At 37.4% G+C, this 14,070-nt stretch overlaps 1 protein-coding gene across 1 annotated transcript in view; it reads left to right on the top strand.

Annotated features, from left to right (window-relative positions):
- EPS8 (EGFR pathway substrate 8, signaling adaptor) overlaps nt 1-14,070 on the top strand; it is a 139,378-nt gene that overhangs the window by 101,964 nt on the left and 23,344 nt on the right. Inside the window, 7 exon segments of the mRNA XM_075757593.1 lie at nt 1,743-1,816; nt 2,862-2,902; nt 2,904-2,986; nt 3,340-3,428; nt 6,999-7,073; nt 7,688-7,836; nt 10,158-10,341. Of these exon segments, the coding sequence (XP_075613708.1) occupies nt 1,743-1,816; nt 2,862-2,902; nt 2,904-2,986; nt 3,340-3,428; nt 6,999-7,073; nt 7,688-7,836; nt 10,158-10,341 (695 nt within the window).

Below are 14,070 nucleotides of genomic sequence, written 5' to 3'. Positions count from 1 at the left end.
GCTGTCTTCAGTAATAGGGAGATTGTAGGCTAGATATTCAGACAATTAAAAAATATAATCATGGATTAAAAGGTGACTAGAGATCAGCATTATTTATTTATGTTTATCTTTATAATGGCCTGTACGGCTAAACTAGTTCTTTTTTTTTTTTTTCTTTTTCTCTCGTCTCCTCTTCTCTCGTCTCTTCTTTTTTATTTTTTCTCTTCCTTCTCTCTTCCTTCTCTCTTCCTTCTCTCTTCCTTCTCTCTTCCTTCTCTCGTCCTTCTCTCTTCCTTCTCTCTTCCTTCTCTCTTCCGTCTCTCTTCCTTCTCTCTTCCTTCTCTCTTCCTTCTCTCTTCCTTCTCTCTTCCTTCTCTCTTCCTTCTCTCTTCCTTCTCTCTTGTCTCTTCTTTTTTATTTTTTCTCTTCCTTCTCTCGTCTCTTCTTTTTTATTTTTTCTCTTCCTTCTCTCTTCCTTCCTTCTCTCTTCCTTCCTTCTCTCTTCCTTCCTTCTCTCTTCCTTCCTTCTCTCTTCCTTCTTTTTTTCCCCTGTTCCCCTCTCCTCTCTCTTCTTATTTTTCTCTCTCTTTTTTTTTTTTTCCCCTAAGCCTTAACAAGGGAATGCTATAGCATTTCTAATGGGTTTGGATTTTTTTAATGTTTTTTTAAATCTTTAATGTAAACAATTTTATTTGATCAGATTTATTTGAAAAACTTGTTCATTAGAAATATAAGCTCCTTATATAAACCAGACTGTATTAAGGTAAAAATGAGGCCTTTTTTGGTTGGTTTGGTTGTACTTTTTTTTAACAATAGATACTGAAATTTTATAATTAGAAATCATTAACCATGGAGTCTTTATTATTTTTGGTTTATTAAACTATATCTATATCACTCACAACACAGTACACAACTAGGCAAAGAAAGCAACTAAAAATATTCAGAGAAATCTGTAATATTAAGAATGTTTTCATCTACTAATCTACAGTATTACATCCATCTTGAGTAAAGGCTAGTTTGTGCTTCTGCTTGACTTCTTACTTCAGAGAAGTTTCATTAGTTTGTCAAGTGTCTTGCCAGACCACTTGTGGATCTGAGTTCCTGCAGTTTCTTTTATTCCACTCATGTGTGGATCTTTTCTAAAATACATTTACTAAAATCCCACCTGTTAACACACACAATGCAGTACTTAGTGTGACTTAAAAATGCAAAACTTCCAATATCTCAAAATGCAAACCCTGGTTGTTTTCAAATAAAGTCACAGACTCTGTCCACTGTTATTTGGAAATACCAGTTCTATCACATCATTACCTCCCATTTCTGTGTTGCCAAACTTGGCATCCCTTTTTGCTAATTACCTTTTACATCAAAATTATCTTTAAAGTCATGGTACACTCTTTCTAGCTGACTTCTGCTGGAGTACCTTTCAGTGTATTTTGCAAAATAGGATGATTTCTCCTTACATTGTATTTATAATCTGCCACTTTCTGCTGTAATTTTTGATACCACACATCTGTGGTTAACTTCATTTATGCAGCTAAGTTGACTGAAAGCATACACCTAAGCCTTTTTGCGAGACTTGGCAAGATCATGCATTAGGGTGCAAGATTTTCAGGTTTTGTGGAGTCCTTGCAAAGTGAATGGTACAAACAGTTTTGTTCATCTTTTTCTTACAGTAGTATGATTTGATAGGCTGTATAGCAAATGTTGGTTACTAATTCCACATATATGGATGTCTTATTCTCTTCTTTGTTTTTCTGCAGTTGAAAAACATAGACAATACCATGATCATGAAGAAACAGCAGAGATGATAGCAGCAAGGATTGACAGAGATGTTGTGAGTGAGAAACTACAAGCAATATTTCTTCATGTCTGTGAAATTTTGCAGCTGTACTTTGTGGGAAGACTTTTTCCACATAGCAAATTCAGTTCTGGAGAAAAGCTTGCCAGGCAGCCTATGTTTGTGTGGTAGACCTAAAAATTAATAGATGGTAGTTCTTTTTCTTTTTTTTTTTGGGGGGCGGGGGGGGGGGGGGAAGGACTGAATGCTGATATAGTTTTCTGCTGTGAAAAGCTAGAAATATAAATAGGAATTTTGCATGGTAAACCATATTCAGTCAACTATATAAGGATAAAATATTCCATCAATTTAGTGGGACTTAGATATGTGCAATATCTGGAAAATAACCATATAGTCTGAAGACAGGTGGGCTATGTATATGTGTAACCTAAACTTTTCTTGCCTATAAGCAACTGAATTGGGCAGATCCTATGATGTATGCAATATCAAATATTGCCCCATCTGTCAGTTGTAACTTTCTGCTTTTCTACTCTGCTGTTGCTGTCAGCAACATCACAGGGTCTTGAGGAGAGCATGTTGGGGTTGGGGTCTGCTGAATCTACGTATATGTGTTTTTCCCAGAGGCTCATTCATTCTCCTCCACTTGCTCTTTGAAAACAATTCTTTAAAGAGCACTCCTCTCTAAAACTACATTCTGGCATTCAACAAATAGCTTAATACTTTGTACTAAAGGAGATTATGAAGTTATACTGTTTAGGAAAATGCCGTCCATTCCAATAATTAGAGTTTTTTTATATGCTGTGAGAGAAAATGTAATGTGTGAACAAATTGTGTAATTGCAATCTGAGTTTAATAATCTTGTTGCTCATATTTTAAAAACTTCCAGTGGCCCTAAATTTTTAAAAATCTAAGATTTAAAATATTTTACAGATACAAACATAATGAACTAATTATGGAATGTTCTAGCATGAACTTGGTTCCAAGGAAGCTGTTTGTGTCTGAGAGTGTGGTCATTTTGATTTTTGGAGTATTTCTACTATAGATTCTGTAGAGAAACTATTATTTTTCTTTACTCCTATAGCAAATTCTGAACCATATTTTGGATGACATTGAGTATTTGTTACCAAACTTCAAAAGCTGCTGAAGCTTTTTCTGAACTTTCGAAGAGGAAGAAAACTAAGAAAAGTAAAAAGAAAGGACCTGGAGGTAGGACTTCTTACTGCACACAATTCTGTTTCTCTAAGGATCATTGAAGTAGCTAGCAAATGTGTCTGTGTTGTTTTTCATGAACGTAGTAATTTTCTTTCACTTTGAGCACAAAAAATCCTATGCAGTATATTCTTAGAGAGAAGCCTATGAAAGTCTTTTACTTGCAGTCAGTGGGAAGTGACTAATAAGAGATGTGAGTGCAGAATATGCTCACTGCCATGGTTCTATATTTAAAAAATGCTCTAAGTTGGTAAATTTATTATGTATTTATGTGTTTACTATAGCTGTAATATTTATACAAATTATATAACATATAAAAAGATATATAAAAATCTCATTTCATTCACCAGAGGGAGTTCTTACTCTCCGTGCAAAACCACCACCTCCAGATGAATTTGTTGACTGCTTCCAAAAATTCAAGCATGGCTTCAATCTTTTGGTGAGTGACTGCTAGTGGATATGGTGGTGTGAGATACGCGATAATAGTTTTTTGCTGGGACAGCTGATGTTAAGTTTAGCACAGTCTTTGTTTTCCCTGCCACTCTGAATTCATTTGGGTGTCAGTTTTGCTGCATTGGTTTTCCTATGTGTTAGTCCGCTAGTATGAAGTGAAGAAGTAAAATTATGGTACAAGACAAAGAGGAAAAGAAAGAATCAGTAACATGATGGATTTGCTTTGTAGTTATTTTTAAGTTGGGTTTTCTTGGAGGATCCTGCTATTCCAGAGGGTGTGGATGCTTTATTGTTGACACCCCTGAGGGAGCTGCAGAAGTTCATCTTGTCTTTGGGAATGCATTAATCAAGTTTTCTGCCTTCTGCCTAACTTTCCTGGTGCCTTGTCCATGTAGAGAAACCTTGTGGGTCTTAAATGCTCTACTGCTGCCAGCCATGCAGAGGTGGTCATGCCATCCAGGGAACTGCGAGCCTGAGCCTGTGTTGTCTTGGTCTCCACTGCTGTTTCAGAAGGAGCAAACACACAAGTATCCTCTTCAAGAATGCTGATATACCTTGAAATGTAAACTTGTTTGGTCCTTTACTGACACACAGGAAGATAGCTTAGCTGATAGTTGACTGATCTTGGACTTTCACCTTTTCCTTCTCAATTCAAGGTTGAACTGAGACAAGAGCAGAGCTGGCCACCTCTGGCCTAGGTTGGCTTTTTTGCTTTGGGATGCTGCTCCTCAAGTTCTCTACACAGTGACTAGATGAGCGTATTTATTTTTCAGCACGGTTGTGTTTCTTCTTAAAGTCTTTTACTTGGGAAATTTAAGTTTAAATCATAAAAAAATTTCTAGGAATGCTCTGTTGCATGCTTGCCAGCATCACCAGCTGTGGCCTTAATTTAGTTTTATTCAGCTATACACGTCAGGCTCTGTGCTTGTTGCCATCATTACATAGGACCTTACTGGCCTCAGAACGCTCCATCCAACAAATTGCTGTCACTTTATAGGTTCTCAACAAGCAGAGATGCTAATTCAAGAGCCTTCTCCTGGCATCTCCTCTTCTGCAAGTGCTATTAAAGGAAGGCAGCAAGTGGAACACCTTCAAAGCATTTACTTTCAGATACTGACTGTCTCTTCCAATTGCTGGGGAAGCTGTGCCAATGGGGAGAATTGTTCTTGTATTCACTGAGTCACATCAGCTTTTTTCTTCCTCTTGGGGAACGAATTCTGATTTCAGGGCTTAGGAGATATTTAGCAATGTTAAGAATGTGTGTTTTGGTGGTGGGGTTTGGTTTTTTTTTAAAAAATCCTGTATCAATTGCTGTGATTCTAACCTTACAGGATTACTGTTTGCAGGGGGAGGAGGGGGAGAGGGATGTCTTAGAACATGCTGATCCTTCTCGGTAATAGTGCTTGTAATGTTCATTTTTTTCCAGTGTTACTTCTTACCACCTTCTGCATTTAAATTAGCTTTTCACCCAAGAACAATGTGTGCTGCATCTTTGAATCTATCGTCTGTGCAGGAGAAGAAGCAGTTCTTGTTTTGGTGCTCAGCAGCATCTAGGACCTAGTTTTTAATGCTGCTCTTGAAGAGCTGTGCTGTAACAGTGCTTTATTTCAGCATCATTGCAGGAGCCACAAAAGCGTGAAGTTTCACTTCCTGGTGCTTTATGTCAGACATGGAGAACTGTATAAAATGAAGAATCTAGTTTAAAAATAAAAGGAGTAGCTAGAAGAATAAAATCTTTGTCAGTAGAATGGAAACTATTTTAAAACACCATGCTGGAAACTCCTAGAAAGTGCCTACCATGTGTCAAAAAAACTTTAGAAAGACCGAAAGTGAGTTGTTAAGGCTGAAGAACAATGTATAGGAAGTTATTAGAAGTAAAAACACATTGTCCTCCTTTCTTCATTCGGAGGCACACTCTGGAAAGCAAGATGTAAAAGTAGAATGAGGCTAGCCAAAAGCAGTTTGAGGAACAGACGGCAAGATGCAATAAAAGCTACTATAACTTTTTAAAACACATTCTGGCGTGGTTCTTACTTCTGGAGCCTCCAGGGCCAACGGGTGATCAGTAAATAAGCTAAATCCTCCAAGAAGCTGTATCAGAGAAAGTATATGTTTTTTTTAATGCATATATTTTCTTGGAAAAGCCTGATAGTGGACAATATGTTAATGAAAACCATTGGGGGGGGGGGCCACAAGAGATTATCTGTTTCAAATTGAAGAACTGTTAAGGGATTAAGAACAGCAAATCAAAATGGCAAGTTACAGAAAGAATAGAAGCCCTGTTTGAATGGGCACCATTCATCCATCTATTGCAAAAACTAAATCAGCAAACCACACAGTGTGGTGTGTAACCTCTCTCAAATTGTGCTGTTTCTCTTCCAGAGGAAGAGAAACAATTAAGTTAATGCTGATAATCTTCAAAGTCATTCCACGAATCTGAGGGACTATGACAACCAGGTACCCCTAGGATGCAGTTTGTAGGCAGTAAATTGAGGAAGCAACAAACATACATCTTGCAAAACAAAATAATGTCTACAAATCCATCCATTCTTTGATTTTGTTTCTCTGGATTTCTAAAGCACATCCAGCAAAGTTGCACACCCTGAAGTTCTTAAAGAAACTGAGCTACTGTGAGGTTGAGTGTAGCTTCCTAGATTCTAGTTTGTGAAATATAAAACAAATTATAGGACTAAAATGCCCATTCTCAAAGGGCAGTAAATTCAGCAGTGAAGTCCCACACATGCCTCTGCAGATGCCTTTGCTGTCCAACATATTTACAGGTGTTCTAGCAAATGGGGAGTGTAGAGTCTACAAATGTAGAAATGTCTCATGATAGCGGATAAATTGACAGATGAAATTCAATATTGATAGGTATGATAGAGTCATGGACAGGTGGGTAAAAATCTCATATATAAAATAAATCAGAACAAAATGTTGATGTCTCACAGGAATCTGTATTACCTTTATCCATGTTCAGTAGTCATCGACCAAGCAAATGTTAAGAACCTTTATTAGATAACAAAAAAAAAAAAAAAAAAAAAAAAAGAAAATTAACAAGTGAAGAGCATCAATATGTTGTTATGTTTCCTGGCCTTGTTTTGTTCCCAGTGTAGCAAATTTGAAGAAAGTACAGGGAGGACAAGGATGCTCAAAGGAATTACTTTAGCTTGGAAAAGACCAGACAGAGGAAGAATGTAATAAATCTGTAAATGGTTATGAGCATCACTGGAGAAAGTGAATAGAGAAGGATTGCTCAGTTTTCATTTGGAAAAGAACTACAGAATACTAATGAAACTAAGAGGTGGCAAATTTCCAAAGGAGATGCTTCTTTACAAAGCATATAATTCAGTTACAGAACTTGTTTTGCGCAATCAGTGCTAAAGATAAACATGGATTCAAAAGCAATTGGATGAATGAGCACTTGCACTTAGCAGATGTTGCAAACAAAACACTGGGCTTAGGTGGACCTGTGGCCTGACCAGGAATGGCCTTTCTTATGTGAAGTATTTATTGTCATAAAAGTTTCTTAAAATGTGTCATTTTCCCATTCCTTCAGGCCAAATTAAAGTTCCATATCCAGAATCCTAGTGCAGCTGAACTGGTTCATTTTCTCTTTACCCCACTACATATGGTAAGGTTTTATAATTTTCTTAGTGTTTTCCTTCACAACTCTTGTATTTCTATGCTCTGTAACCTTTTCAAGGATAACAAGATTGAAATGTTTTGTCCCTGGACAATAACTAAGGAGAAATGTGTGTATCTCAGGATGAGATTCTCTTTAGAAATTAATTTATATCCTTTTTTTGTGTATATTCCCATCTATTAAGTTTATTTATTTAAATCATCTTTAGCTTTGTGTGTTACACTTTGCCATTATAAGTTTTAGTTAACAATAAAAAAATTGAGATAATTTACATAATGCAAGAGGAGAGTTGAAAGCATAGCCATATGTCTATTTAATGGAAGTATGTGCTGTTTTGATCACTAGAGCAAACATAACATTGCCAAAAGTAGGTCTAACTATAAAATGGTTGGTGATCAGAACAGCAGTTCTTCTGCAATAAATGGTTTAGTTAATCTGTAGGACATTAAGATGCATTGTTAGCTTCTTAGAGTTTTGGGAGGGGAGGGAGTGTTTTTGTGAGTAATAAATGTTTCCTAGCAGCTCTGTAGGTAACATTTTCACAGTAACTTCCTTACTGACAATGTGTATGTTCTTTGTATTATTTTAATATTTGGATTTAGGTGGTGCAGACCACAGGAGGTCCAGAGCTTGCCAGTACAGTACTCAGCCCCCTCTTAACAAAAGACACTATAGACTTCCTGCGATATACTGTCACCAGTGAGGAAGGACAGTTATGGATGTCATTGGGTGACACATGGACCAAAGCCAGGTGAGAAAAAACCTTTGCATATTTTAGAGATGATCTCTAAACTCAAGTTTATTGACATGATCTTAACCAGGTTATCCATGCCCCAGTAAACCCAATATTAATTTGTTAGGCTTTGGACTCTTCAGAACTGTTCTTTGAAGTTTTTGGAAAGGAACTCTTTAGCCTTAGAGGGATTTGGGAGTGGTTTGATTTTAGAGGTCTCAAGGAGGGAGAAAATGCAGACAGAAGTTTTTGTTTTGTCCATGGTATCAAGAACCTCCTGACATAACCTCTTGCAGGTTTTTCTGAACTGTCCCTTGCATGTTTCCACTTGATTTTCACTACTGTTTTCCAACCCAGCTATCTGGACTTCATTAAAAATCAATTTGAAGAAGCTGCAATAAAAAGTGACAAAATATTGAAGAAAAGGATACAGATCTCTATTTTCAATTTCCAATAATTATCAAAAGCTAAAAATTTACGTCTTCTTCAAAAGCATCATAATGATATAAAGAAAATGCTTATAACTTTTTAAACAATGTTTATTGGCTGAACCATGTTACATGTGCATACCCTACACATTGCACTTAATGGATTCACTATTATGGTTAGCTAAATATTAACTGTTTGATGCATTTGTTGTTTTTGAGGTAAATATATGATTTGAAATTACTTAGGTAAATAGAACATGCCAAAGCTTAAATTAGCAAAGTGCATTTTAACTCTGTAATCTGTGGTAGGTAAGTACATTTGATGATGGTTAAGTGTGCAATCACTTGGGCTTGAAATGCATCATGTATTTTGTGTTTATTCATTCTTGCTCTTAGATTTCAAATTGAAACATAAATATCTACCAAGTGGATGATTTCTTATTAATTAATTGATTGATTAAAAAGTAGTTGAGTGTTTAGCTGGTAAGGAAGGCTGGATGGAAAGCCCTAGAGCATGGAGTGACAAACATCCTCAGAGAAGGGAGAGTGATGTACAGGTCTTTCCCTTCCTTGATCTCACTCTGCTGCAGGACCAGGAATGTCCAAATTCATCCTTTGGGACTGTCGTTCAGCCTGCTGCTACAAAATGAGCTGGAAACAAGAATTGCAACTCCTTGTGATTGCCAGAGAGCTTGCCCCAGCAAAGCACCATTTGCTTGCCTTTACCTGTTTCAAGCTCTGCTTGTGGTGGGACTGGCAGTGGCAATTGCCTTGTAGCATGGGAGCCTCGTGCGGGGAAAATGGATCACTGGGTAAAATAATGAGTTCCTTGTCCTGGCAACTACCATCATCGTTTGTTTAGTCTATCCTGAAAAAAAGTTTAATGGAAAGAGAAGTAGCTCATGTTGGGCAGTTAAGAATGAAGCTCTTACAATATAGTTGGTTGACCTGTGCAGATTGGAAGTGATGGTCTGATTCACCTCAGTATCCAGAGGTACACTGTGGTGTGGTGCAGGAGGAGAGGTAAATAAATCTCAAGGGCTGCTGACCTAGCTCAAGGCTGCTAATGGGCTAGTAATTGCTGACTGCTCCTGCAGCTTGTGTGACTGGCAGCATCTCTCTCTTAATTTTGAGCACTGTCAACAATGAGACTGTTAAAAGACTGTAAGTACATTCCCGTTTCTGCTTCCACTGTGAAGATACAGTAAGTTATATTGTGGGAGAGTGTGTTATGTATAGTGCAAAGGCAGAGCATGAAAGCGTTAATTTAGGTAATTTGTGTTACAGTAGGGAATGCTGATGGAGCTCTGAAAAGTAATACGGTATTTTACAAAGATCAATCTGGACTTTAAAACAGCAAATGTGATGATAATTCTTGTGTCTTGGAGCATGTAGAGTTGGGGGGTTTTGTCAGTAAAAGCTATTGTTCAAGTTTTTGCTATAGGTGTAGCCAGGCCCCCTAAGTTTCCCATGCTTCGTACCTTCTTTCAGATTTTCTTATAAAGCAGGCTGTTTCTTTGAAGTCTTTTGTCTGGTGCTTTCACACAAATAAAGCATTGCAATATTTTTCCCCATCTAACAGTTAAAACAAATCCTAGATTGGTTTGTGATTGACTTTTCTATTACGCATCCCTTACTACAATACAGAAATTTGTTGTGTTTTACCACTGAGAAGTCCTTAGGGGAGGAGCAGTTTCTTTCTGCAGTGTACAGCAGGGAGCATAGTTGTGGTCAATACATGTTTTCTGCAGATTTTCTGTGTTCTAGCACAATTCTGCCTGTACTGTAATCCCAGCCTCTCCTCTATACTAACAAAAATTCTAACTAACTAACATTTTAATTTTTAGGAAGCCTCTTAAACCAATATTTGTATGGCCCTTGATACAGATCTCTAATTTACTTTTCATACAGAGCGGACTGGCCCAAAGACCATTTTATTCCACCTTATGTCCCCCGTTTCCGAAATGGTTGGGAGCCTCCTTTGCTGAACTTCATGGGGGCTCCAAAGGATCAAGAACTCAATCATTTGGCTGAGTCCGTGGCAAATGTTGCAGAGCAACAGCGGAAGCAAGAAATGAAAAGACTGTCAACTGAGGTAAGGTTACCTGCAACAGTGTTTTGTAAATTAGCTGAAGGCAACACCAACCGCTTCCTTCATAAAGAAAATATTCTGTGATGTTGTTGGAGTAACCATGCTCTGATGTCTGCTGCATCAGTGCAACCTCAGTGTACTTACATTAAAGTTATGTGAAACCAAATACATGTTCAGCCACCACAAATGCGATTAGGAAAAATATAAAGCTTTTGCCTACTGCTCTCCTTGAACTTGGTGCACTTTCCCGCCTCATTTGGGAGGACAATCCAAGTCCCTGTGGTTCGGTTTGATTCTTGATCTGTGCTTTCCGATCCCATTGATTTTGATTATGTATACTTTACGCAGAATTTGAACCAAAGTGTTCTTAAACATGTGTCCATACACAGGCTCATAGACAAAGAAAGAAACACCACTTTTAAAGGAATTTTGGATTTAAGCTACTTCTTCACAAATGTGGAATTTGATATTCCTTTTGTTAATTTCTTGATACTGTCACTGTATTGCAAGAAAGTATTTGGAGGTGCTATCAGAGTAATGCCATATCAGGTAATTTAGGCCTACTTCTGAAAAACGGCTGCCAGTTAGAAGACTTGTTGCACAGGAGTATTTTCACATCCTTTTCTCCCAAGAAATGTGATGAATTTAGCAAAAGTTAAGTCATTCTGTTTAGAGAATGGAAACATACACTACCATCTAAAGCCTTCAGAGAAACTGGAGTACATTTTCTAACTAACTCAGTTGAGAAACAAAACGTCTGACTATTAAGATTATATGCCCTATTTTTTCAATAGAGTTGGTGAGAAAATGTACTTTGATTCATGTGAAAATTTTAAGAATAAAAGTGGATTTTGTTGCTTTTCTATTTGCACACACACAAAAAGCTATTGCCTCTTCAGACATATAAAAGTTTTTTCATTTTGGAAGTTTTTTGTTGTTGAGAGGATATAAGCTTTCATTTAAAATTTTAATTTATTTTTCTATGCTAGCTTTAGTTTAAATCAAGGCTTAGGTAGTCCAAATTCCCCTTTAAACAGCTGTGATATGGAAGATGGCTAAAGCTAAGAAGGAAAAACAGTTTCTATCTCATGCAACTTTCATTATGAAAACAACCAATATTCAGAATATTTCTATGGTTAGGGTATTTGTCTCAGATGTAGGAGACACATGCTCAGGCTTAGGCAGGTAGAGCTGAGTTCATCATATTCTGTTTATTGGCTGCTGTGGGATGGCTTTTTCTTGCAGAACAATTCTCTTATTGGAGACAACAAAGCTTCCACAGCAAAAGTTTATCAAAACTGCTCATGGGAAGCTTGTTACAATAAAACTTCATTTTCATTAAAATCTCTGTTAGTCAAAAAAAAAAAAAATAGTCTACTCAACTATAGAGATGAACAAATTAAGTAAAACGTCTGCCAAGCAAAGGAGGATAACATGGTACATATTTGATTACTTAAAACACTGGCTTTATGCCTAACAAGATATACAAGAGTAAATGCACCAAAACCTAATTTATTGCCTGTGATTTATTTTGAGCAAAAAAGCGTTTAGTAAAGTTAATGGGCACAGTAATGTGAAATGTTGCTGTTGTCATTGCTGTCACCCCCTTCCCTAGTTGTCTCCCAAACACGCCTCATCAAACATTGTCTCAGTGTTTCACTGCTGCTCTACATTTCCATGCAGGCTTTTTTGTATACATTGTGTTCCTTCCAAATTAAAAAAAAAAAAAAAAAAAAAAATTCAAAAAAGAAAAGCATTAATTTTTCTCTTCTGATGATCATAAAAATTAAATTTAATATTTTTATATATATATAATGTTACAACAAATTTGGAGGGGGAAAATATATTGAGGGATTTTGGTTGCTTGCGTTTCAGGGAATTGACTTCATACTTTTGGGTGGTGGTAATGTTGGTTGGATTGGTAATTGTGCATCTTCGTCTTAACCTTCAAAAGACAAAAAAAACCCCAGCAATCTCAGTTCACTCTAGACATTTGTGTGGATGGCACCTGGGGTTACAGGCCTTAGTTTCATGACTGCTTCTGATTCCCATGTGGTCTTGGGCAAGTTGTTTAACCTTGGTACCTTGGTTCCCTGCGGTGGTGCCTCCTCAGCACATCCCTAGGGGGAAGAACACTGAGCTGCTTAATAGCTGTGAAATGCTGTAGGTGCTCAGCTGGAAAAAAGCTGCGTGAGTGCAAAATGCTATTTGTCTGCAGCAAAAGGACCGCCCTGGAGTGGGTGATACTAGAATAATTATTCTTTCCTATGTCTGGCGTAGCAGCTTGTTTAACGAAGGGTGCTGGAAAAATGAGAATTTAAGTGTTCGCCTCTTGCCGCTAATTGGCGTCGTGTCTCGGCGTGACGTTGCTCCCCAAGGACCGAGGCTGCATGTCGAGAGCTGTGCCATGCTGGCAGTGGAGAGGCGGTGCGTGCGGCTGCCGTCCGTGCTGGGCACAGACTGCTCTGGCATCTGGCAAAGTGCGTTGGAGGTTCCCGCTCATGACAACCTTTTTTTTTTTTTTTTTTTTTTCTTTCCATTCCTGAATTTTAAGATCTAGCCAGACACAGAGCTCCCACCAAAGGGGTTTCAAAGTGGAGTCAGTTCAGCGATGAGGACTTCAAATGGCAGTGAAACAAGGGGGAACTGGTGATAGAGAGTCCAGCGAGGCTAAGGAGATGCAAGTAATTTGTGTGTTAAGTAAAATGAGACCCTGCTTCCTGGGTGTCTTTTGATGTAAGGTATAAGCTAGGTAACACTTGAGATTTTTTTTCAAAGAGATCTTAGTAATATTGTTTTAAAGAATATTCTATGTGTATGGGGGTTTTTGTATGGTTTTAATTTCTTTTCATACACCCTCAGCCCCCTAGGCAAGTGTCTCTGGGTGTCAGGTCAGATACTTGGAGGTAGAAATTGAGTGGCTTTTCTGTAGCCACATGGACAGAAAAAACCAAACCAAAAAACCCAACCCACAGAACCAAAAAACCAACAAAACATGTTTAGAGATTTGGCAATTTATGATGAATCTCAGCTGTTCTGACTTGTGCAACAGGATGTTGGTATAAGGAAAAGATCTAGAATAAACAATTTCAATATTGTAATCTCCCAAAATTAATTGCTTAGCTTGTTTTTGTTTTGGGGAATGGTGGTTAAAATAATTCGTGCTTAGAAGCAGGGTATCATTGCTAGTTTTAAGGTTTTTTGTTGGTTTTTTTAAATGACTGCCGTTTAACAATAATTTCCTAAAGATTTGAATAATCTTATATATGTGCTTGTGATAAATTGTGATTATTATCCTTAATCGTACCAACTATCGCATTCCTTTTTGCATTTCTTCTTTGACTATAGTCATATTCAGTGAGAGGGTGACACATATGAACCACTTGATATTATGATCCTGCAATAGATTGATAGTTTTACTTGGGAGGTTTTTATTTCTTATATGGACTTACTTTAGCTAGCTAGAGGTTTCTGGCTTCAAGTGTACAAAAGCTCAAAGCGGTTTCTCAGCACAGTTTATTTTAAAGCCATTCGGCCATTGTTTATAAGTTGTGTTGCTGTAGTGATATCTGAGAGATGACATGGACCTTACCCCAGAGAACTGTTTTTCTAAAGAGTAGCCACTGCAATATTAATGCAGTGGGATGACTTAGGATAGAAATTCTTTTATTCTTATCCTTTTGATCTCCCTGTTTGTGTATTTGAAATGCAGAACTTATTAAGTTTTCATAG

Source organism: Balearica regulorum, chromosome 1, assembly GCF_011004875.1.
Source record: "Balearica regulorum gibbericeps isolate bBalReg1 chromosome 1, bBalReg1.pri, whole genome shotgun sequence".
In the NCBI taxonomy this organism is placed as follows: domain Eukaryota; kingdom Metazoa; phylum Chordata; class Aves; order Gruiformes; family Gruidae; genus Balearica; species Balearica regulorum.
Note: the sequence above shows the minus strand (reverse complement) of the source record. Positions and strands in the feature narration are given on the sequence as shown.